The 26,454-nt window shown below is 42.4% G+C and overlaps 1 protein-coding gene across 2 annotated transcripts; it reads left to right on the plus strand.

Moving 5' to 3' along the window:
• Positions 1–2,184: 2,184 nt before the first annotated feature.
• On the plus strand, positions 2,185–24,224 carry UBASH3A (ubiquitin associated and SH3 domain containing A). Of its 2 annotated transcripts, none has more exons than XM_030954540.1 (14): positions 2,185–2,297; positions 6,811–6,864; positions 8,699–8,885; positions 11,006–11,204; positions 11,982–12,151; positions 13,579–13,787; positions 14,572–14,699; positions 16,780–16,887; positions 17,898–18,020; positions 18,766–18,858; positions 20,187–20,331; positions 22,291–22,397; positions 23,298–23,404; positions 24,087–24,224. In XM_030954540.1, exons 1-14 carry the CDS (start codon positions 2,185–2,187, stop codon positions 24,222–24,224), a joined length of 1,881 nt encoding a protein of 626 aa, XP_030810400.1. The 2 variants fall into 2 exon arrangements, with proteins under 2 accessions (XP_030810400.1, XP_030810409.1); XM_030954549.1 differs by having other exon boundaries at positions 14,572–14,698; positions 16,788–16,887; positions 22,291–22,403.
• Positions 24,225–26,454: the final 2,230 nt, after the last annotated feature.

Genomic DNA, 26,454 nt, shown 5'->3' on the forward strand with positions numbered 1-26,454 from the left:
TTCAGAAGGCTGATTTATTATTTTATGATAGATATGATATTAAAACTATACTAAAAGAATAGAAGAAAAGATTTCATCAGAAGGCTAACAAGGAAAGCAGAGAATGGAATGATAACAAAAGCTCTTGACTCTCAGAGAGTCCAAGCCAGCTGACTGTGATTGGCCATTAATTAGAAACAACCACATGAGACCAATCACAGATCCACCTGTTGCATTCCACAGCAGCAGATAACCATTGTTTACATTTCCTTTCTGTGGCCTCTCAGCTTCTCAGGAGAAAAAATCCTAAGGAAAGGATTTTTCATAAAATATCATGGCTACATACATTCAGCTGCAAGGAATGCTCAAGAGTAGTAATAGTTTGGCTGGGTGGTTTTCAATTAGAAGAGAGATTCCTGATAGTGGGAAGGATGGAGGGAAGAAGGAGAAGGAATGATAATGCAAAAAGCCACAGAAGAGTAAGTGTAACAAGGCTCCTGAGAGGCCAGGGAGGAAATGAAAGTCCTCCATAACAAAAGCCATGTCCCTGGAATATGGCTGAGATGTGAGAAGCACTTCAGTCCCATTTCTGTGCACGATGGAGACTGGCACTTCCAAAGGAGAGGACATCGCCTCATATTTTCGGGGTCCCCTGTGGCAGGAAGGAAATGATGAATCTGACTTCATGTTCTTAGAAGGATTATATTATATTATATTATATTATATTATATTATATTATATTATATTATATTATATTATATTATATTATATTATATTATATTATATTATATTATATTATATTATATTATATTATATTATGCTATACTAAAACTATACTAAAGAGTAGAGAAAGGATGCTTACAGAAGGTTTAACAAGGTACTTATGAAAACCTGTGACTCTCCGGAGTCCCAACACAGCTGGATGGTGATTGGTCATTAAGTAAAAACAATTCACATGTTGGATAAACAATCTCCAACTACATTCTAAAGCAGCAAAACACAGGAGAAGCAATAAGATAATTATTGTTTTCATTTTTCTCTGAGGCTTCTCAGCTTCCCAGGAGAAGAAATCCTGGGAAGGGTTTTCTCCAGAAAATATGACAGTGACAGGGATTTTTCCAGAAAATATGACATTGATACTCATGATCCTGTTAACTTAAGCCATGACATCAAGAATCCTTCATCATCTCCTGTGTCACCCTTTCAGCAGCCTTCCGTGGAAATGGGGACACTCTCCCCCCCAGGCTTCAGACAGTTCTGATGGTTCTCCAAATGGCTGGAGAACCAGCTCAAGCTGGCCAGGTGTCCCAAGGAGAACTTCAGCCATAGTGGGGAAAACATGAGGGTGACCAGCATTTCATTTCAGGTGACCAGCAGCTCCGGTGATCTTTTTAGTCCATGTGGTGAGGTGTCCTGTCCTCCAGAGGGAACACTGATATCTGCAATGAGGACAGAAAAAACTGTCTCCAGCCAATTCATCCACTCTGGCCATGCTGGAAAGGCTGAGGACCAGCCAGGGCAGCCCTGCAAAGGCTCCCACAGTGGGACTGGCACCACTGGAAAGGACAGATTCTTCTCCCTGCTTCCACCCTGAGCTGCTCCAAGCTCAGCCTCGGGGTGTGATGTCTGGGTAGGACATTGGGTTTAATCTTCCACAGTTTGGTTGCTCATTGCCTTTGGCTGAGAAGACCAAAGCAGGAGCCACATATGATATGGGCAGCAGGACTTGAAAACTGAGCCCAAAAGGAGAGTTTTGGCCTCCAGACGAACTTCCTACACACTGCAGGACAGCCTCAGTTGTTCTCCCCTGGTGCAGTTGCAGCTCAGGTGGATTTTGTGGCTTTCAGGAGACAGTTTATAGTGAAAAGCTGAAAGATTTCACCTCAGCCCCTTAAGCAAGCCCACCCTGACTGTGGTGGTTACCTTTGGGCTCCTCATCTTGTTCTGCCAGGGCAGATAGGAAAAGCTTTTGTTTTTTCAGCCACCCTACGACAAAAATTCAGAGGCGCAGATTCTATGAAAACAGGATGTCAGCTTTTGTCAGAAAAGATCACAAGGGGTGTAAGGTTGGGGGTTTTTTTTCATTTTATCTGCCTCCTTCTCTCTCTCTCTGTTTCATTTTCTGACTCGCTCCCTCTCTCCTTCACACCCTCCTCCCACCTCCCAGTGTGTCAGAGCACGCGGAGAGGGCAGGACAGGGAGGAGATGGCGGTGGCTGAGGCACAGCTGTACTCAAAGGTGTCCAACAAGCCCCGGGGCAGGGGCACCTCTGCCCTCCTGGAGCCTCTCCTGGCCAAAGGATTCCCAGCTCATCTCGCGTGAGTACTGTGCCCAGTTGCCCTGGCTCTGGCAGATTTATTCAAGATATGAGGGGTTTGCCATAAAATCCCCATACAGGCAGCCTGCTTTTCTTGATTAGGAGATTGTGCTGCTTCTGGGGGTGATGTTCCCATGCAGGGATCAGACCTGTCTTGCTCTGAATTTCATATGTGAAATTCGCATATATAGTATGATATATGATATATATCTCATACATGGTGTGTATTGCCCACACAGCAAAACCAGTCTGCTCAGTATTCAATATTTTAAAATACTGTGTAAATCTAAAATACTGTGTAAATCTGAATCTATAATATGATATGTGATATATATTCTCATATATATATATATATTCTCATATATAGTGTGTATTGCCCACCTAGCAAAACCAGTCCACTCAATAGCCAATATTTTAAAATACTGTGGAAATCTAAAATACTATGTAAATCTAAATCTATAGTATGATATATATTCTCATATGTAGCGTGTATTGCCCACACAGCAAAACCAATCTGCTCAATATCCAGTATTTTAAAATACTGTGGAAATCTAAAATACTATGTAAATCTAAATCTATAGTATGACATATATTCTCATATATATATATATTCTCATATATGGTGTGTATTGCCCACCCAGCAAAACCAATCTGTTCAATAGCTAATATTATAAAATACTGTGTAAATCCAAAATACTGTGTAAATCTAAAATACTGTATAAATCTAAATCTACGGTATGATATATGATATATATTCTCATATATATTCTCATATATAGTGTATATTGCCCACACAGCAAAAACAGTCTGCTCAATAGCCAATATTTTAAAATACTGTGTAAATGCAAAATACTGTGTAAATCTAAATCTATTGTTTGATATATATTCTCATATATATATTCTCATATATAATGTGTATTGCCCACTCAGCAAAAACGATCTGCTCAATTTCCAATACTTTAAAATACCGTGTAAATCTAAAATCCTTTGTAAATCTAAATCTATAGTATGATATATGATATATATTCTCATATATAGTGTGTATTGCCCACACATCAAAACCAATCTGCTCAATATCTAATATTTTAAAATACTGTGTAAACCTGAAGATGCAAACCCTTCCACATCCTGAGTTTTGAGAGGCTTCTCAATGAGTTGAGAAGTTGACCATTGTTTGCTCTTGGGATACATTGTCTTTCATTTTTTTTTGTGCTTATTACTCTTATTATGAGGGAATTAAACACGGGTGTAATTTCTAGCCAAAGGTTTTTTCAGGCCTGGTAAAAATGTCCTGCTGGACATTGGAAAAAGCACTGGAAACTGCTTTTTCTCCTTAAGAGGCCCCCTAAGTCTGCCAATTTTTCTTCCTGTCTTGAATCAGGATCTTGTTCCAAAAATCATGTCCTGACTAAAAAATGTCGTAGTAAAGAATGAGGCTCTATTCTTGGCAACTCCAATGGATGAGAGAGTAACTGGTGGCAGGTAAACAAGTTAATGCAAGAAAAAAAATGCCAATCATTCCTCCTCCAAACATCTCTTATGTTGGATAGGCAAGTTTTGGGGAGAACTTTCCAATTTCTGGATGGCAAGAAGGGACATTTTTGTTCAAACTGCTAAAAAATTAGATATTATTATTTAAATATCAAAGAATCCCTCATAAAAATATTTTAGAAAGAAGAGCAGTACCTCTCTACCTTTTGACTGAAAATTAAGTGAGTGGAAGAAGTTCCATTTGTAAGTCCTGTGTTGTTTTTTGGGAACAGCTGTGGTAGCAATCAGTGTTAGACACGATGGGCACAGCTCTCAAGGGAAGTGAGTCCCTTGTTCCCAGTGATGCACAATGGAATTTTAGCTGAAAATATGGCTCATAATTTCTTTATTAATACTGTAACTTCGGTCAGGTCAAAGTAATGGCTACTTTTTGAAATTTTTTTCTGTTTAATGTGATGCTTTTCCAATCCACTTCAAAACCCCTTCTGCTGTTACTGAGATAACTTCATCCTTCCCAGTTCAAAATCAAGAAGCAGCAGCAGAAATACTGTGCAAATTGATGTAAGATAACAAAATATCAAAAAGAAAATTTAAAAAATTTATTTCCTATTATTGACCTTAAGACCTCCAAAATTTTGGTTGCATTTTAAAAAAACCTTTTAGCTGTCTCTGTTGTTCCTCAATTAAACCATGAATGAAAGTACTGAAAAGTTTCTTGTGAGATGTCCTGGCCTGAGAAATATGAGGTGGGGTGGAAGGGTTACAAAATTTTCCATCAGGTAGAATCAACAGGCCAAAGCAGCGTTTCCCCAATGAACAAAACTCAGATATGTGAGGGTCAAGTCTAGCCTAAGATCAAAAAATTTCCTCAAGAAACTGTGCCAGCAGTTTCTGTTTTAGAGAAGAGCCAGCTTATTCTCACTGTAGATGCATTTTTAATCTACTTTCATTACAGATTCTCAATAGTTTATTCTTCTCTCTGTCTGAGAGAAATTGGTATATGAAGAACTTATTCCTTGCATTATTTTTCGATTTTGACTTCTCATCTTGGAAGTGTAGGATTAGACCCCTGGTGCTAAGGGCTCTATAAACCTTGCTGGAAATAATTTCCTGATGGAAATCACATCCTTATATGTGATGAGACAAAAGGTGGGACAAGTATGGAGAGGAGCACGAGACAACAACAAGATGGGACAGAGCAGGATGGCAGTTCATAGCCTCAGGTCTCACTTTCTTATTACAGGTAATTTTGAAGGCTCCATGATAAAGAAAATCTGAAGCCAAGCTCAGTTTTAGCTTCAGAGCTGTTCGCACAGAGCTTGTGCCCAGGTGGGAGAGCAGCAGGGCATGAGGTGGTAAAACTCCCTTGGAGGTGCAGTGAGTGGTTCTGAACCCTGGCATCACTGCCACTGGCACTTCCACAAGGCACAGGGTGGGAAATGGATTTGTAGAGAATTCTAACAGAAGGCTCACACAGTTTGCATCTGCAAGCAAACTTTGAGATAAGAAATGCCCCATGGCATAATTCAGATATTGTTGAGAGAGAAATGGAGCTAGAAACAAGTGTCAAAGGATGGCCATGCAAATAAGACTAGATATTTTAGAGAAATAGAACTATGAAAAATGCATTGGAGTAGGACCCACGAGGGGTAATTTTAGATGACTGGCTTTAAGGCATTTACAGCATGGTGTGGCAAAAGCTGATAGGCCAAGAAACACTTGTGATGTACTGTAAGTAGGAAATCGTCGGTTTCTGATTGTGATGGTGTGAATTATAACATCTGTATTGTCTCACCCTTCACATGAGACTGAAAATGGAACAGAAGTTTTTAAAACACCTCTCAGTTGCCCCATCTCTGGGTGAGAAAAAGGCTTAATCCAGCAGCAGAGCAGGGAATCTGCATGAGGAGAGGGACAGAAGGAGGGCTCAGAGGAGAGGTAGAAGGTAAAGTTTGAGTGGAAAGGCTCATGTTTGTCCTCATCCCTATTGACCCCCACTGAAGGGCCAGCAGTGGCTGCATACAAATATTATTAACAAGCCCAAATGTGGGTTTTACACTGAAGAGAGGACAGAAGACTGGGAGGGAACACGAGGATGAGCCTGAGTCCTGCAGCTCAGTGCACGCACTGCTGATGTGTGATGGTGTCATGGGGATGGATGAAGAACAAAAATGGGAGGAGACAACACAACTCAATGCCCTCAGGAGCCAGCGTCCAGAAAAGATGGCCTCAAAAGAGAAGGAAAGACATCAGCAGATGCCAAGAAATTCAGTAGTTTTCTTGCAGTGTCCTCTGTCTCTACTTCCCCTTCATGCTTCTTCTGAGAAGTTTGTAGGTGCGTTTCAGGGGTGGAAATGGGGCTCATGAGTGCAGCTGCTGCTTGAACACTGGAGTCCTTCGCCCATTACTCAGTGTTTAGGCACAAAGATTTGCTCATGTGAAACATGAGGCTGGCTTTTTGAAAGCTCTAGTTAGAAAAGGAAACCAAATCCTACCCCAGAGAACGGAAGTTGCATTAACAGAGAGAAACGAGAGATTTTGTCCCTCATTTCTGAGTTGCTGGCTTAGATCTGGCTCTCTGCAGGCTCTGGGGGGTCCTCAATCCAGATTCCAAACCCCAATGTAATTTTGCTTAGTTTTAATGTATGGGCTTGGCATCTTGAATCAGGCCCTTTTTGCTATGAGCCAAGAGAACCCTGTTCTTACAGTGCTTGGATGGATGCTTCATCTAACCCCAAGCAAATTCATTTAGTCAGTAAGGCTGCTAAGGAAACACCTCCAGAACACAAGGGAAGGCATCTCATGAGGAGGACAGGTTACCAATCTTCAAGGAATTAAAAACATGCAGTGAGAAAAAAACCATTTGGAAGGCTTCAAGAACAATAACATTTGCTAGGAAAAACCTTGCTAAAGGTCCTGCCTGTGCTGGAAAATAGACTTGATGACCAAAGACACTGAATGCCTTTACTTCATAAAAGTTTTCTTTCAGTAATTCTGAGGAACCAATTTTGTGCTTTTTCTAGGCAAAAAGCCTTGGTTGCTACTGGACAAAAGACAGTAGAAGATGCAGTAAAATGGTAAGTACCTGTGATTTCTAAGGGGTGCCTTCACATTAAAGCTGCCTAAAAATCCTTGCTGATGCGCTCATCCTGTTGCTGATTTTGAAGTTAGGTGCCATAAAAAAAAACCAACAAACCTGAATTTGAGAATTTTTTTCCATTTATTTCACTCAGAGATAGAAATATTTATATTTGTGCTTATTCTGGGACACAAGGTAACTTGCAGAAGGTCCAGGTAAATTAAAAACAAGCAGCTACTGTTATCAATGAGTCAGTTCACGGGACCAGCTGGTCTGGTCTGAAAATCCTCCTCACCTTTGTCTCCTGAGAGAAAGGAACAAGGAAAGAGGGAAAATTTTTGTAAACCCATGGCTGCACTTAGAAACACATGCAGAAACCACAACTGAAGGGGAACAGAAAGGCCAACCACAAATTAGGGTGAAAGGCTGATGGTCAGAGGGAGGTATTATTACAATTTAAATAACTTGTCAGTTTTGAATGCCACAAAGCTTTCTCCTCTCTACCAAGACTCTCACAGAGTGAGAGTGTCATTCGTGTGCTGATTACTGATTTTTTTTGTTGTTGTTTTAATTCACCTTCACATTAAATACAGTCTTTCCTTACACTTTCTTTTGCCTTCTTTTTTCCTTTTTTTTCCTTGGTTCAGTTGCTTTTATCTTTTTTCTACAATTTTCTTTTCTTTTACAAAAAGCCAGAGGAGGCATTTGAGAATGGCATATTCTTTCCAAATAATTTTTTTTTCAGGGATGCCACCACACTTCCCAGCAGCCATTCCCAATCCAACAGCTGCAAAGACAAACATACATCACGTGAAAGACGTGGTGAATGATATCAAATGGAATATAAATTTCTGGCCTTTCCTGTGTGTTTCTGATTTGTCTTGCTAACTTTTCCTAGGGCTGAATAATAAGGCTCATTCTGAGTAGTTTTTTAATCTTCAGCTGGTTTTAATTTTGTCATTCTTCAACATGTTCCACCCATTGCCTTTTTCCTCCTCCAGCTCTCTGTTTCCAGTCATGAAAAAGGGGAAAAAACCCCACAAACCCTAAATAGTTATTTCTTGTTTTCTCTTATTTTCCTGAGATTCCCACAGACTTGTACCAAAGCTGTCTGCATCCTAGGAAACACTGTCCCTGCTGCACAGCTGGCTGACACTGACAGAAGTAAAGGCACATGACAAAATGTAAAGCAGTCAAAAAACAAGCAGAAAAAAAATTTCTCAGTTATTTAGTGCTGTGGAGAAAAAACTGAGCTTTAACTTCAGCTTTTCATTTGAAAGAAAATAAAACTGTATTTCCTTTTTGTGATCTCTGTTATAGAGTGTGGTAATGTTCCTTACTCAGGGTCACCAAAATGTGGTGGTGTTCACAGGGGTCCCAGGACAAGGGAAGAGACAAGAATCTTGATTCCATGTTTCAGAAGGCTGATTTACTATTTTATTATATATATTATATTAAAATAAAATTATATATTAAAACTATACTAAAAGAATAGAAGAAAGGATTTCATCAGAAGGCTAGCAAGGAATAGAAAAGAATGGAATGATAATAAAATCTTGTGACTGATCAGGGAGTCTGAGACAGCCAGACTGTGATTGGCCATTAATTAAAAACAACCGCGTGAGACCAATCAAAGATCCACCTGTTGCATTCCACAGCAGCAGATAAATTATTGTTTACATTTCGTTTCTGAGGCCTCTCAGCTTCTCAGGAGAAAAAGATCCTAGCAAAAGGATTTTTCATAAAATGTGTCTGTGACAATAGAGGCCTTCAGCCATAGGAAACCAGAGCAGTGCACACACTCATTCTCAGTGTTATCCTCTTGATTTCAGGCTGCATTCCCACTGCAATGACCCCTCCCTGGCTGACCCAATCCCCCAGGAATATGCCCTCTACTTGTGCCCCCAGGGCCGCCTGCACAGCCGCCTGCAGGACTTCTGGAGGAAGAGCAAGCACCAGTGCGGCAAGAACAGAGCCCACGAGGTCTTCCCGCACGTCACCCTCTGCGACTTCTTCACGGTGAGGCAAGGACAGTGCAAGGGTCGGGTTTCAGCTGGGTGATGTTTTGTGAAACTGGGCCACCTGCTGTTGTCTGACACCAGGACTTGTTGGTGATCAAATAACATGACCCAGGTCCAGGCACGTTGCTCAGTGTCTGAATGATGCTTTGTAGGAGCATCGAGGGGTAGGACGGTCGGGACAGATGGAGATGAGAGATCTCTGCAGCCAGGTCATGGAACTTGGGGTTTATTGCAAAGGGCCTGGGTGCAGGGCCCTGCTGGGAGCTGCCAGCCACAGCTCAGAGCAGGCCCAAGGGAAGAGAGGGGTAGAGAGGATGAGAAGGTAAGAGCGGCAAGAGAGCAAAAGCACAAGAGAGTAAAAGGGGTAAGAGAGCGAAGTTCCCATTACAATACAATAAATCTTCTTCTGTGTTGAATATTCTGATTCTCACTAACCAATCTAGTACAACATACAAATCCTATAGCATTTACATACAGCCTATAAGAATCACTACATTACCATACTGTGTTACATTTTAAACCCTAAAAACTCCTCTTTGGACCCCTTCTGCCAAGCTAGTGGGGTCTGCTCTGACCCTTGGACCTGTCTGCAAGCAGAGGGTGTTGTTTCATCAAAAGGGGATTACCTTCAGCCAGCCACACCATTGTTTTCCAGTTGTTCAGTAACTAAGGCATCTCAAAGCTTGCTTTCATTTCAATCTCACTTATAGTTTCCATATTCTCAAAATCTTTTGCCAGGCAATCATATTTATAAGGCTTTCCTGTTTCATCTTCCCCAACAATGCTTAATGTCTGAGTGATGATTAATGTCTGAGTAATGCTTAATCTCTGAGTGCTGCTGAATGTTTGGGTCACAGTTAATGTTTGAGCTGGATGTTTCAGGGTAGCTGGCAGTAGGTACTGGAATCAGATTTATTTCATTTCCTGAGCCTTTCATTTTCTTTGCTCAGTCATCTTGCTTTTTCCATATTTAAGAAAATCTCTGCCTGCTCAGCACAGTGTTTCAAAGAACATGGTTGTTTCCAGTGCCATTTTGGTAGATCCATCTAGAGCAGCCCTGTGCAGTCCAGCAGCTGTCAGGCTTCCATGTGTCCATTGCTGCATGAATTTAGGATGATAAACCTTCCCAGCCAGGGCTGCAGTGGCTGCCATCAGCCAGCTGTGCAGCAGGGACAGTGTTATCCTAGGATGCAGACAGCTTTGGTACAAGCCTGTGGGAATCTCAGGAAAATATTTGCCTTCCCTAGAGAGCCCCACCAGCAGGTCACTGCTATGGTGGTGTGTCCCAGATTTTACTCTTTTTATTAAAGCTGAAGATTTTGTGAAATCCTTTGTGATGTCCAGCGCTGGACTGGTCTGTAAAAACTCTGGAGCCTCTTGGAATCCAGTTTTAGCATGTTGACAGTGAAACACATGAACATCAGCTGTGTCTGGGATGTGCTGAAACAGGCTTAGGCTAGAGCAGCTGGGCAACACTTACTTTGTTCCTCATACTTTTGTGTTAAACCATCAAGTGCTTCCTTCCCTCTAAGGATGGGCCATCTCAACCTTGCCAAAAAGTAGAGACAGTGAAAATAAGACTGTTTTGTTGCAAAATACTGAGTGGTGCCCTGTGACCATTAAACACAATCATACAGAACAAAAATCATTCATTAATAATGAATGCCATGCTCTTGGGAGGCATCAAGTTTAAAGGCCCGTCTGGAAGAGACGACTGCATTGCAACCCTCACCTTGCACATCTCAATAAAGGACTGTAGGATAACAATAACACAAATTCCTGCTTAGAATTGAAGAAGGAAATCATGATCCCTGTTTCATTTCAGACTGGTTCCTGCAGACCTGACAGGTGGTAAAATATTTTGGCTTTTTCCTACCCAAGCTAGATAAACCTTGGGTTGAAGGCTCCATCTCCTGTTATAGAACCAGGACACTGTGCTGATCCAGCTGCCAAATACTGCTGGGTTTAATGCCAGGGGTTTCAGGCAAATTCCTAGGTATTTTGTGTTTCTCAGGAAGTTTATAGCCCCACAGTTTTCTGGCAGTGCTGTATGACAGAGGCTACAACACTGGCTGTGAGCTGGTGCGTGAAGCCTGCTCCTCCTCTGTTTTCTTTCAGTGTGAAGACCAGAAAGTGGAATTATTGTATGATGTCTTAAAGAAAGTGGGTGACAGCTTTTCCCAGATCTTTCCACCATCCATTTCTCTAACACTACATGCATCTCCCAGCTACATTGGCTTCTTCATTGATGACAGCCAGGCAAATGTCCTCAAAGACTTTGCTGTGGCATTCTCAACAGAGGCTTCAGCCCTGGCAGGTAGGACCAACACCGGGGGAAAATTGGAGGGTTGTAGCACAAATGTGTAGCCACAATACTGAAAACATTCCCTGTGTCTCCAGGGGAGCTTAGATATGTTTTCCTACCAGCTAACAGCCTTTGCTCCTACAGATTTGAAAGCAGAGTAGTAGAGGAGCATATTTTAATCTTTGAAGACTCAGCACTTTTGCCTAGAAGCTGAAATAATTTTGTGTGCAACTCAGCAGGTGATTGATCAGGATATCCGAGATGGGCAGGGACATAACACATCCCAAATTTCACCCTCATGGTGCTGTGGCCCAGCTTGAACTCAGAAGAGGAAAGTTATTGCAGAAGACTTCAGCAAAATATTTTATTTATTTTAGAATATACAAATGTTGTAAAGTTTGTAAATGGCCTGGCTGCATTCCTAGGAACAGGGCCTAATACCCTTTCCAAGGGAAACTGCATCACCAGTGGAGACTGGGGGGGCACAGCCCCACCAGAGCTTTGTCTGGGAGAAATTAGTTCAGTACACCTCTAGGCTGGGAGAGGAAATCCAACCATGATAATTTCTTTTTCCTCACAGATGAAGCCAGGAAGCAAATCCAGTCCACATTTGTGAATGATTTTGGCATAATTAAAACCATGACACCTTTCAAAACCATTATTCAGTAGATCTGCTCTACCACTTATTACTGTGATATTTCCTACATCATGCAAATTGTGTAGGATGAAACAAGAGGAGTTTTAAATGACCTTTGTTCCTATGCTGTGCTGTGATTGTTTCATCCCTAGACTGCCACGTGAAGCCCTCCTTGAAGCAGTTCCACCTTACCTTGGCTCACAGGTTTTATCCTCACCACCAGAAGACTTTGGAACAATTGGCCAAATGCATTAACCCAGGGGAGCCCTGCCAGTGGGTGGCTGCTCTCTATTCACGGGACATGCGCTTTGTGTATTACCAGGTACTGGAATCAGATCTATTTCATCTCCTGAGCCTTTCATTTTCTTTGCTAGAGTCATCTTGCCTTTTCCATCCTTAAGAAAATCTCTGCTTGCTCAGCACAGTGTTTCAAAGAGCATGGTTGCTTCCAGTGCCATTTTGGGCTGAAAAACTGCACTCCTGAATCAGTAGATAATACCTTTATTTTGGTAGGTTCCTTGACCTGTATGTCTCAAAATATAATTCCAAACCACAGGGAAAAAAAAACCTAATCTTACCATGACATGAGAAAATAAGAGACAGGAAATCATGATTCTTTAATATTTTCCAGGATTTGTCAGTTTACAGTTTTGCAGCAAAATTCCTTTCAGCAAAATTAGTTTTCTTGATTGTTCCAGCCATGATGAAAACTGCAGCTGAGAGTCAGTTCTCATTGATGATTTTCTGCCTAGCACACTCTTAGTTGAAACCAGTCAACATTCTTTCAGTTCTCATTTCCAATTTTAAATTACAGAATGTTCAACAGCTTTTTGTCAAATCAGTAAATCACTTTGTCACAAGTCTCATGTTGGATTTTAGTCACACTCAGGAGAGCTGCAAGCAATCACAAAAATAGGTCAGATCTATGTTCGCTTTCAAATAAAAGCAGTTAGAGAAGGAGAAATGTATTTTTGTGAAAATCAAGTGCCTGTTTTTAAACATATTGTATGTGTGGTAGTTCTTCCTTTTCTGTTGGAATCTGAAATGCAGGGAATTCTCTGAACTTTGGGCCTGGAAGCCAAAGAATTAAACACAGAATTTTGTCTGAGACCTTGGAAAAGGCTTCCAAACATAGATGCTAGAAGCAAGAATATGGATTTATAGTTTAAAGTGGAGATACATTAAGTAGAGGAAAGTTTAGAGTTTTAGAGTTTAAGATAGAGAAAAAATGAAGTAAGTTACAAAGGTAAACAAGTTTAGAATGCAGCACTGTAGGTTTGTGTGTCATAACATGATTGGTTAAGAAAGCTCACGCTGTAGCATGAGCCCATAAGACAAAATATTTAAGGATTGGGTCAAAAACATAAATATCCTTGTTGGCAGTGTTTTATTGGTCAACAGATCCTTAAAAGGTCTTGTAAGTAGAGGTCTTGTAACCGTCTGAACCATGAACGAAAGATATGAGCTACACACCCTTCCTGCCTGTGTAGAAGAAAAATAAATCACATCATCTAAAAAATTTGAGGTCCCATCTCGAATTCTTTCCAAAACCCCCACACTTTTCCTCTGCCAAAGTGCCACTACAGAGCAGGCTGCAGAGTGGAAAACAGAGCTGGTTCCAAAGTGCCACTACAGAGCAGGCTGCAGAGTGGAAAACAGAGCTGGTTCTGCGTCCAGGAGAGGCGAACAACCATGCCCTGAGCAGCTGCAGCCCGGGGCACACCCTGACCCTGCTGTGTGTCCCCGCAGAGGCTGAGGGCCCTCTTCCAGTACAAGCCCCAGAACACTGATGAGCTGATGATCAACCCTGGGGACTTGATCTACGTGGATCCAAGGCAGCAGAGCGAGGCCGGCGAGGGCTGGGTGATCGGCACCTCGCACCGCACCGGCTGCAGGGGCTTCCTGCCCGAGAACTACACCGAGAGAGCCTTCGAGTCAGACACCTGGGTCAAGCACAGGTAATTTCATGGCTGTGCCTTTCCTTGGCAGTTCCTCCTGGCTGGGAATCCTGAGGGTCTGGGTGGGATGCTGGGACACCTTCTGAGAGAAAAGAGGCAGGACACAAACCTGCAGGCATGCAGAGTTCGTAAGTTCAGCTGCTCCAGGGATGACCCCTGATCACTCTCGAAGAACCTGAACGCCCTAATGAATTTTGAAAGAGCACATTCTGCCAGGGCAGGCTCAGCCTTCATCATGGCTCTCTGCTCTCTTCTTTTTTTCTCCTCATTTCAAGGGCTGGTAAAGTTAGCTTGAAATGAAACCACACAAAGGTTGCTCCACCACCTTGGCACCACCCTTATCTTGTTGATGTGCCCTGCATCAGAAGGCACCTGTCTGGCTTCCTGCACTTCATTTTGCAGCTGACATTCTGCAGCACAGCTGATGCTACTTGTAGATTAGAGCTGATTTTTCTAAGCTGGGAAGTTTTGGTGCACTTCTTGATGTCTCAGAGAAAGGGAGGAGGCCACCAGGTAGTTATTTCCTGCTTGAAGGTCCCACTTTGGCAGGGTTACACTCAATATACACCATCAGTTCCTCATATTTTAACCTCATTTTTATGGGGAATATTCTAAATGAACAGCAAAGCGATGAGCTAGATTGCAAGAGTGCAAAAAATATTGAATGGAACATGAATCCTGACTTGCTGGTCCTGTAAATAACATCATGACTCAAAAGTCTCTTCTATTTGTCTGCCTGTGTGTTTGTGTGTGCGTGTGTGTGTTGCTTCTGCTTTTTCTACAGGGAATATGTTTTTGACACAGCTTCAAGATCCTTCACCAAAACAGAAAAGGAACCCAGTGTAAAGCCAAATGGGGAAGCCCATAACCTCAGTATGTCAAGGGGTGTAACCAATGCTGTTTCTCTTCAGGTAATAGTTTTTTCCATTTCTCATCTTTGCCACATGCTTTGGCAAACATGCTACTAATTCATGGCATTTAGTAAATTTAGTAGTATCTTCCTTTTCCTCCCTCATATTTTCATGTTGTGTTGTACATTTATACACACAGTTTTATTTATTATATTGTACACTTACATACACATACACACTCATACTGTATTGTATCATATCTCATAGGGGTTTTTTAATGTATATGATGTATATCACACTTATCTTTCATAAATCTTTCCCTGTTCCTGTCAGAGTAGCACAACAAATGAGTTCTCTGCTCAGGTTTCTCTGAGCACAGCCTCAGTGGGTATGGAGACAAGTCTGGCAGGTGAGACACAGGCACAACCTCCCTGACTTCCACATGGCTTCAGGCAGAGTAAATAAATCAGAATTAGGATCACTGTTCACAGCTGCTCTTACATGTGGATTCTATGGATGTCATCTTGGAGGTTTCCATGGCCCCCAGATGACATTTAAATGTTCAATTTTCTTCTTTATTTTCAGATATGTAGCTAGTGCAGATAACAGCACAGAACAGGTAGCTGGAGTGGTTAGCAGCACTGGTAGGATCACATTTTTCACCCAGGTCCAAAATCTACAGGTATCAATTTTTCCCATGTCCACTGGTATTCTGGTAGGAAGAGCAAAACAAATAAGGACTCTGATTTTTTCCTACTGCACATTTGCACCTGAGTTGCCTTTTTGCCTCTGTCAGAGATGCCAAGATGCATTTTCAGCACAGACATGCCTCAGAAACCCCTTTAGCTTGCTGTGCTGGGCAATAACCCTGGGCTGGTTTGTGCTAACATCGGAGGAACTGAGGTCACCTTGAGGGAGTTTCCATCCTGGGGCCTCCATACACCATCTGTATGACTGTAAGAACTTTCTGAACAAGTCACACGTCCTTCCTCTGGCTCTCGGCCTCTCTTATCCAGGTCAGATCTCGGGCAGAGCCAAGGTTTGGCCTGAGAAATGCGTTTTGCAGAAGGGCACATCTCCAGTCTAGAGTTTCCCTGGCCTCTGGGTTCCTCTCAAGGAGAAGAGGAAGACCACAAAATCTTGAGTTTATACTCTGGTCTTGTGGCACTTGACGGGTGTTTCGTGGCAGAATTGCAAGTATTTAACAGAATGTATGAACATCAACCTCAAACAACTTCTTAAGAGTTCCCTTCTCTGTTGCAGAAAATGCAGAGCACTTAATTCAGTGCTGCAGCACTGTTAACAGTGCTGTTTTAAACAGTAAAACTGTTTTAAAGTTTTAAAACCTTTGACCTGTTTCTTCTCATCTTCTCATCTTCTCATTTGTATTTAATGTGCATTGTATACTAACCCCAAACTACTTCAAATTTATTTGTAATTCCATGCAGTCTGAGTAAAAAAAGTGGCCTTGTAGGAGATCTGGGTTCACTGTTGATTTGGCCACACAGTTATGAAAATGTAGAAGTAGTATTTTCACTGGGAAAAGAAGGAGAAGCTTGGTGTTAGTCCTGGTGTAGAAAAGGGCATTACCAGTCAGATCTTAGCTAATTTTCTGATTTTTGTTTATATCACCCATATGATATAAGTTAAAGTTATGATTCCTTCCCACACTGAGGTTAAAAGATCTGTTACCAGCACTGCTTTTCACTTGTGCTAACACAGAATTAGAACCTGCAGCCCATGAGGGTCAGGGATGTGACCTTTGACAGGACAAGAGCCACAGCAGGGGAGGTTCAGGCTGGATCTCAGGAAGAATTTTCCACTGAAAAGATGGTCAAGCATTGAACAGACTTCCCAGGGAGGTGTCAAGTCACCAAACCTGGAAGTGTACAAGAAACAACTGGATGTAGCACTCAGTGCTGTGCTTGAGTTACAGCGTGCTGGTCAGTCAAAGTTTAGACTCAAAAATCCCAAAGGTCTTTTCCAACCTTAATGATTTTATGATTCTCTTTCATTTTTCATCAGTGGAGAACCAGTCAGACTTATCACTGTCCTAAGGACAGGGATCCATTCTGCTGTCTCTTCTCCAGGAATCCAGGCTTTTCCTGCAGGTTGTTGATAACATCCTTATGAAACTCCCTTTTCCCAGAACGCTGCCCTGAGGAGAGGGGTGCTGGTGATGAGCCACGGGGAAAGAGTGGATCAGGTCTTTGGCAAGTCTTGGCTTCAGCAGTGCCTGACTGCAGATGGTGAGTAAGGGAACAGGAGGATCTTCAAAAACCAGGGCCAAACCCAATTAACCCCAGGGATGGGTAGAAGAGATTGAATCTTTGTGTAAATGGTAACAGTGCAAGTCAGGCACAGTGCTGCTTCAACCTGCACATAACCAGGTCAAAGTGTCCTAAAGTCCTTCATGTTTATGGTCCCTAAATTCAGATTAAAAAAGCTCTTGTGCTGCTGCTGGAAGTGTGTCTCACTGTACATGAACAAATCACAGGAGCACCCTCATCACCTCTCATTATGTGGTTCTTGTCAGACCCCTCCACCTTTCTGGGCCTGGGTCAGAATTATGGGCTCTTGATCAGAGTCACACTATGTCAGTAGTCCAACCTGAGCAGTCTGTGGTGGAAATGAAATGTCAGCACTGACCTAAATAAAAATCTGAATTTCCTCTCTGTCTCTCAAAAAATAAAAAGAAAAAGGTATGTTTTCAGGTGAAGAAAACTGACCCAAAACAGGGAAATGTGTGTCAGGAGGAAGGAAGGGAACAAGAAGGTGGGAGTTCACAAGTGAGAGGTTTATGCTGAAAGTCTGCCTTGCTATGCTGGAGATTCCCCATGTTTAGTGCATGGAATCCACAAAGCAGATAAGGAGAGTGGTACCATATAGCTGTATAATCAATAATCAATTGTTTTCATTTTGATTCAGTGGAAATGTTTTTTCAGTAATTTTGGCAACTGTAAAAGAATATAGATAGGGAGTCAGTTTTTGTTTCTCTTGATTCCCACAAAGCCAAATTCCCCTGATTTCCTGTTCTTCCTCTCCTCCTCCCCATTTGCTCCTTCTGAGCTTGAAGAAGAGGGGCTGTTCTCTTAGGACAGGTAATTTCCCAAACCAGTGTTGTGACCTTAAAACATGCCCACTTTAAGGTAATAGCACTGGCTGCTGTTCATCAGTGAGACACTGACTGTCTGTAAAACAAACACAACCCAGCTGCTGCCTCCCTTGTGCCACAGCAAAATGTCCTGCCTTGTTTCAGGGAAATACTACAGAGCAGATCTGAACTTTCCCTCCTCCCTGCCGAGGCAGAAAGACAGCATGAAGCAGTTTGAATGTGATCCTCCTTTATCTTGCTGTGGTATTTTCCAGTCAAGGCTTATAGGTAAGCTGGTTATTATCCTCCTGCAAATGTAAGGTTTGGGAAGCAGGCTGTCATCATCTGCCAAAGCTCATGCTGGCCTTGTAGCAGAAAAATCTCCTGCCAGCACTCAGTTGTGGCCACAATTCTCTGTGGGCAACCACTGCAATATCTTCTTGAATAGTAAAACAGAGAACACAGCTGATTACTTGTCTTGAGACCCCCTCTGCCAGTTCCTGGAGGAACCAGAACACTCCCTGTGCCCTGCTGCTTGTCTGCCTTGTGCAGTTGTCCCTGAGTGGACAGTGAGGGGTGAAGGGGCTGGCCAGAGGAAACAGCTCCATGGTCAGCACAGTGTGGTCACCTCACTGCAGGAGGATGGGTGGTGTGGGTTAGGCTGACTCAATTCACTCACCAGATGAAGTTGTTTGTGCTCCCTGAGCAAGAGGCATGACTGTGAAAGTGCTGGTCTGCTGCAATTGCTTGTCTCTGATGGTTCAGATTTATGGAGACAGCCACATGCCTAACTGCTGTTTGCAGATTTGAGGTGAATCTTCTGTAATTATCTTTCCAACACTCATTTTAGAATTGATGTTTCCACTAGAATGAGCTTTCTAATGAGCTCAATCAGCAGACAATGGGAAAAATTAATAGAAAGGGACTGTCAATATATCCCATGTTGATGAAATTGCAAAGTTCTGAGCTGTTTTTTTGCAGAAAGTGTTTTGGAGTAATTTCTCATCTGTCACACTTTGCTGTTGCCATCCAGGGGAAGCTCTGCTGGAGCAGGAGGTGACAGTCAGCTCCGTGTACTCGTCCCCTGCCCTGTGCTGCGTGCAGACAGCTCAGCATGTACTGCAGGGTAAGGCAGCAAAACCTGCCAGGTGCTTCTGCCACGCTGCAAACATCTCCACCAAACCTCTCTGGAGCCTCTGACATCAGCAATTAAGGGAGATGCACAACTTTGTGGTTGTTTGTGGTTTTCTTTCAGCAGGCAACACGAGGTGGTTTTGACTGTTGGTAATGCAGGCAGCAACAAACCTGCTGGTGTGTGTGTGCATTCTGTGGGACATATCAGAGTAACTCTGGGCTTTCCTAGTTAGAATGGACCTGCTGGTGTGTGTGTGCATTCTGTGGGATATATCAGTACTCTGCCTTCTTAGTTAGAATGGACCTGTTTTCTGGATACAGAGTAACTCTGGGCTTTCTTAGTTAGAATGGACCTGCTGGTGTGTGTGTGCATTCTGTGGGATATATCAGAGTAACTCTGGGCTTTCTTAGCTAGAATGGACCTGCTGGTGTGTGTGTGCATTCTGTGGGATATATCAGAGTAACTCTGGGCTTTCTTAGCTAGAATGGACCTGCTGGTGTGTGTGTGCATTCTGTGGGATATATCAGAGTAACTCTGAGCTTTCCTAGTTAGAATGGAATCTAATGTGATATAAAACAGAGGTGTTTCATATCTGCTGGAATTCAACATTAGTAGCTGCTCATCAAATCATTACTGCCACCTCTTCCAGAAAATATTTTGACCCAAATATCAGATGTTTCCAGAGCTCTGAAGGAACTGATTGTGAATCAGGGAAGACTGCTTCCATGCTTCCTTTTGCAAGCCAAACTATTTTAATCCTTCATTTTGCAGAACATCTTTCCTTTCCTTTCCTCTCCCTCTCTTCTTTTTCATCTCCTGATCCTTTCAGCAAGTTCACAGTTCATTGCCATGTTTACATCAGAATGCATTCACTGCGACTGAGTAAGCTGTCTTGAGAATGCTAAAAAACCTATTTCTTTTGACAAGAGAATTCTATTTCTAATACTGGGCAATTTGGACACTTTACTGCCCCACTGAGGAGCAAAATGCTATATAAAAATGTTAAAAATATTTCCTGTCTGAAGTTTATTCAGATTGCAACTTTGCAAAATTGAGTTTTTTCCCTCTAGCAGAGCATCACAAGAGAGCTTCAAAAATTATGATTATGATAATGATGATGATAATAATTTGCAGTTGCTTTATGTTAGTTATACAAGAATATAATGGTGGCTTCCTTTAATCAGTTGGTTGATAATAAGTAATTCATTTGCATTAATGAAAGTACAACAGCAAACAAGGCAGAATATATAGCCTGAATGTAGCACTTGGAGTATACCTTTCTCCTAAGATCTATTTCTCTCTATTTCTTGTTCTTGCAGGGCTTAAATTAAATCAAAAAGTCAGAATCAGGGTGGAACCAGGACTGTTTGAATGGACCAAGTGGGAAGCAAGCAGAGCAATCCCTAAATTCATGACTGTGGCAGAACTGGTGGAGGCATCTTACGACATAGATACAAGTTACAGGTAATTGTGTCTGGCTGATAAAGCTGTGGGGTTTTCCCTGAGATATCTTGTCCTTTTATGTGTCACAAATCACTGCAAACACTGCAAAGATGGGGTGATTCTGATCAAATTCAGATCAAAATAGGATATAAAAATAAGATATGCTGTCACCAGCACTTGGGTGCACTAGCACAAATGTCTTGTGCATGGGACCAGCCCTCCTCTGGTGCTGCCTTGACATTTTGGGCATTAATGTAAGGTCCCGGGAGCTTTGCTTTTATCTTTGGTTCATGTGAAAAACACTTTGGAAATGTGAAGAATAACCTGATTTCCAGTGACAAAGAAATGTGACATTATATAAGGTCAGTCAGCCCTTGGCTGAGGGTCTGCAGGGCAGCAGCAAGAGGTTTTGGGGAAAGGCAAGATAAGAACATTTCACGTTTTTTTGATTGATGTTTCTGGCATCATTTTAAGTTGCTCAAAGATTAATACTGTGCTCAGCAAGGACTTTTTGGAGCCCTCATAACTTGGCAGGGTGAGGGTCGATGCCTTTTCTGAGCACTTGCAAACCACAGCCTGGCAGGAAATGATAAACCTCCAATTCAGTCTAACTCCTCATCTTGTTCACAAACCAGGCTGCTCAGAGTTTGCAGTGCACAGCCAGATCCAGGAAATTACTCATCTGTCCCTGGGATTTCCCACATATTCAAGAAAGGGGGAAAGGAGACATCTCATGTCTTTACACGTTCCTTACATCCAAGGATGTATCTTTGTTTGAAACTGCATAAAGTCTCCAAAGTCCTTAATTTTTTGGAGCACAGGTCTTTCTGGTGTTTTCTTCACTAACAGACTATTCTCTAGAGGTTTTTTTGGTCCAAAATCACTTGCCTCTAAATAAACTGTGCAAATGCACAGCAGTGGGAGGTTCAGAGGGGAATCTCTAATCTCTAAGGCAATGTTAACTGCAGTGTTTAGGCCCCTCACAGCTCACTCAGGTCCAGGCAAAAACAGGGGGGATGAATTATAAACTTTGACATAGAATGCCAGCTGCTTCTCATCACAGGCAGGGCTAAAAAATCCTTGGGTGCAAGCTGTTATGAATGAGTGAGATCACTTAAAGGATCATCAGCAAAGGGTATCAATAAAAACAGATACAATATTAAGTGTCAGCACAACAAAATTCATTGGCAAGGTTCTCTCTACTACTGAGCTCATGGGACAGCAGGGTCTGGTTTTACCAATTCAACCCCTGCAAATGCTGTCCATCACCCAAGCCCCACCAGACCTCTGAGGCTGCCCTGATTCACAGCAGTGTGATGGTCTGGTTCTTAGTTTTTTAGGTGCCTGAAAAGCCTTGGTATATAAATGAAAGGATGCCTGGTCTCAGTAGAAGTGCTCAGATATTTTGGAGTGATGCATTGTGATTACTGTCCCTGGAAACACCTGTTTTTTTAAACTCAATCAGTGGAAGTCTTTCCTATCCATTTGGCCAGCATTGCAGATAAGCCTCGTTCAATATAGATTTTTATTTACTTGGTTTATTGAGCGGATTAATGCTGAGGTACCAAATCTTGAAAGCATTCACATCATTGTTGTCTCTCCTTTGTTTGAACTCAGTCAGGATTGGAAGACTCAGGCAGCTCTGCAGCTCATGTCTGGGCAGTGGTCCTTGCTGGCAGAATTGCTCAAAGCTTTTCTTAGGCAAAAATCCTGCTTTAAATAATCTCTACTGTAAACTACAAGTTTTACTGAAGCCTGGTTTTCCCTGCATCTGGTGCTTTATGAGCTATGAGACTTAGCCATGAAATGGAATGGAAATTATTCAGAGAAGCTAATGCCTCAGACAAGCAGAGGTAGCAGTGTGTCAGCCAAGCCAGCAGATAAACCTTTTAACTAAGTGCCTTTTCTCTGGTGTAGTCATTCAATGCTGCTAAGAGTGCATTCATCTAGATTAACATATATTTGTGATTTTATTGTCAGGGGTAACTTCCCACTCTCCTCTCTGGTGCCATCGGAAAGTTACGAAGACTATGTCAGCAGGAGCTCTGCGGTTATAAAACACATCATCAGTGCCTGCCCCTGCAAAGGTAGGGGTTTCAGGTCTTTGAATATTCTGTCAGACCCTTGCAGTAAGAGGAACTGGCAGAGATTTGCCATCAGAAACACATTTAATGTGAGCTGTTGGCACTGCACAGAGCTTAAGGTGGACTCAGTGCTTGCCCTGGGCTACACTGAAGTAACATAAATGCAACTTATGGAATAGAAATCAAAAAAGTAAAATAAAACTGAGACAGTAGAGTACTAAATTGCAAAAGTATGTGCTTTTCTTTGTCTTTCTACACCAGGATGTTGTGATGGTGTTCACAGGGGTCTCAGGTTGAGGGAAGAGATGAGGATCTGACTCCATGTTTCAGAAAGCTTGATTTATTGTTTTATGATATATATTACATTAAAACTATACTAAAAGAATAGAAGAAAGGATTTCCTCAGAAGGCTAGCTAAAAATAGAATAGGAAGGAATGATAACAAAAGTTTGTGTCTCAGACAGAGAGTCTGAGCCAGCTGACTGTGATTGACCATTAATTACAAACAACCAACATGGGCCAATCACACATCCACCTGTTGCATTCCACAGCAGCAGATAACCATTGTTCACATTTTGTTCCTGAGGCCTCTCAGCTTCTCAGGAGGAAAAGTCCTAAGGAAAGGATTTTCCATAAAAGATGTCTGCGACAGGATGTAGCTCAGCAAAATATGACACACTTTTCTGGAAAGCTTTTTTCTCTTTCCCTCTCAAATGCCTTCTGAGTAGCTGGCATGCTCAACACACCAGATATTTTCTGCCCATCACAACACACTCTGCCACATTATCAAAGAGGTCTGCAAAGATGAACAGACCCAAAACTACCTCATCTCCATTTGCTGATGGGGAACATGGCAGTGCTGCAGCTCCCTTACCATGTTCTTTGCTTCTCCTGCTGTGCCAGGTGTCATCCTCGTCGTGGGCCATGGCTCCTCCTTGGCACCTCTCACCCGGGCACTCACAGGGCTCCCCAGCAGAGACAGCAGAGACTTTGTCCAGATGGTGCAGAAGGTCAGAGGATTTTATTCCATCAGGAAGCCTTTGGGTTGTTTCATTGTGGTTTTAATAAGGAGACTGCTTATGCAGAGAGACATGTGTAACAGCAGGCCAGCAGCAGTGACATCAGCTCTCTTGTTCCACAGGGAGTCTCACACAGGTTTAGCAAAGCACTGGAGGTAAAGGGAGGGTTTTTATTCTGAGGGCTTTGTATGTGACTGGCAGCTAAGTCTTTGGAGAAGATTTTCATCTGGAAAATCAATGCCATGTAACACCTACAGACATGAGGCACATTTGGAAACCTCTCCACTTGGAGCTAGTCTCCTTCCTTTCAAAGTGGGAAAAAAAAGGCTTTGGGGTGACCTAATTGCAGCCTTCCAGTACCTGAAGGGAGCCTACAAGAAAGATGGAGAGAAACTTCTCAAAAGCCTGGAGTTACAGGACAGGAGGCAATGGCTTCTAACTTTAGACTGGATTTTAGGAAGAAATTCTTTACTGTGGGGGAGGGTGAGGCACAGGAACAGCTTGCCCAGGTATGAATGTGGAGTGGTGACACAAGTTCAGCTTTCACCCCTCAGTGTTCCAGCCTGGTTTTAGTTCATTTCAGAAGTGTCAGAATATCAAGGGCTGCTCTTTTCTGTAGCAAAGCCCCTCCTTCATGTCAAAGCAATGACCCTGCTGGTAACTTCCTTCTCAGATCCCTGCCCTGGGCATGTGCTTCTGTGAAGAACAGAAAGAGGAGAACAAATGGCAGATGGTCAACCCACCAGTGAAGACATTAACTCATGGAGCAAACGCAGCATTTAATTGGAGAAATACCATCATGGAAGATTAAAAGGCCATCTCTGCCTTTGCAGTTGTCAAAAAGGAGACAAAGGCAGGTTATGGTTCATCAGAGTCCAGTGATTCATGCAGAAGACACACAGAGGGTGGGAAATGCCCTCTCTGAACTGTCAAAGCACAGAAAAACACTTCTGAGTTTGGTGCCCAGATTTTGATTATATTTTGGTGACTGAGAAGAATAAACTTGAGAGGTGGGGATCAAGTGAGAAATAACACTTTTGATGGTGGTGAGAAAAGCACCTTTTAACCTTTCCTGAGCATAAAAATGTTTAATAAATATAGATATATATATAACTACCTGATTATAAACTGCACTCCAAGAGGCACTGAAGTAAACAATGCTGTATTTTTAAGACAGAACTACATGCAGCAAGAATTCCCTTTTTCCCCCCTTCTTTAGTCACTTGGATATTTTCAGACAACAGAAAAACTGGGACTGAAAAAGTCAGATCCTACCTGAAGAGACAACCAACTCTAGCTAAAGCCACTATGTTTCCTGTTCACTCCATCAGTTCTGTGAGAGCAAATACCACACTGACTCTTAATTTACCTCTTCTGTGAAGGGAGTCCATTTTCTATCACATCAGCTCCTCATCCAGCAATTCTCAAGTGATGCATATTGCAAAAGGGTCTAAATTATTTCTTTTTGAAGGGAAATGAACTGATTACTGTTTCTGGGACAAGGAAAGATGCCCCATGTTACTGTACTGGTGACAAAACTGTGACATGAGCAGCTTTAGCTCTGAACCCTTCCCAAGGTGGCATTTGCAGCACCACAGCTTTGCTTTGTACTGGTTTGTGCTGAATTTATTAATGGTGATCCACCATCCCAGTGGGTCATCTGGAAGGTTTCTGCAGCCCTTCTCCATGTGATGTGTTTAATTAACAGGAAGTAGCCGTGAAATTTTATGCACAAACAGGAACATGCCTTTCCACTGTCCATTTTTCTCCTGCTTTTCCTTTCTTCTTATCAGACAACTGCCTCCAGGAAAGTACAATGTTTCTTTCAATGAAAGGAAAAAAATGAAAATATTTCTCTCAGAGCATGACAAAAAATGTTTTCACTTTCACTCCTCACTACCTGCTCCTATGTGACATCTCCCTGCATGCCATTAGCCATGGGGGCATGCAGAGGAGCCCATCCAACACTGCAGCTTTGGGGCTGAGGAGTGTCTGACAGGCACCTTTATCTGTGGGTGTAGAGATTCTGTTATCTCAGCTCTGCAGCTGCAATGATTCATTCTGACTTTCCAGCTCTGGTGGAGCTGCTTGAGCTCTCAGTTTTCTGACAGTGCTGCAATTTTACAGTGAAAGTCAAATGTCCCAGGGCCAAGACAGGAGTTCTTTAATGAGCAAGGGCATGGGACTCAAGCTCAGGAGACGGGTGGCTACAGCTGCAGTCCTAGAAAAAGATAAAAGCACCAAATGTCACCACAACGTTTTCTTAATCAGGGGAAGCAGGATGCCACTGCAGTGCTGAGAGGGCTGTGGCTTGGCTATTTCTCCCCATCTCAGCCCAGCACACACTTGCTGTCAGCCAAAAGAGGCAGGTGTGAGGAGGGATGAGTTTGCTCTGAGCTCTGAAGTTGGCCAGGCTCCTCTGTGGCCAGCAGGGAGGGCAGTGACTCACAGATCTGGCTGAAAAAGGGCTGTATGATACAAGAAAATCAGCAAAGCCACTTAAAAGACTGATAATTTTTAATGTATTAATGATATTAAATTTCATTACAAATTTTCTTCTACCTTTCTAGAGATCACAAGGGGTTTTTTTCCATAATGCTGTTATATATAAATCCTAGATTGGGCTGCAAACACCCGCTTAAGAATCTGTGTCTTCCTTTAAAATACCAAACTAAAATACCATATGAGATCTCTCCCTTCACCCAATGGAATCACATGTATTGTCAGGGTGGGTCTGTTGTGAAATATAACCTGTAAGAAGAGCATCATCTCATTTCTTTAACAGCATCATCCTTTCTTTAGGAGCTTTTCTACATTGCTGCCACTGTGTATAAGGTAACAATGAAATTTCTTTTTGCTTTTCAGTCCTTCTGGTCTGCAGAAATAATGTTGCTGAAAGCCAGTTAATGGCACTCTAATCCTGTTATTACCCATCCAGCTCCCATCCTTAATAAGTGTGTGCAGCTCTCTAGAGGCAGGTGACAGGAGGGGAGAAGGATGTGGCTGGGGGAAGTGTCTGTCTGTCTCTTACAGGGGATGGA

This window comes from Camarhynchus parvulus, chromosome 1 (assembly GCF_901933205.1).
Source record: "Camarhynchus parvulus chromosome 1, STF_HiC, whole genome shotgun sequence".
Classification (NCBI taxonomy): Eukaryota; Metazoa; Chordata; class Aves; order Passeriformes; family Thraupidae; genus Camarhynchus; species Camarhynchus parvulus.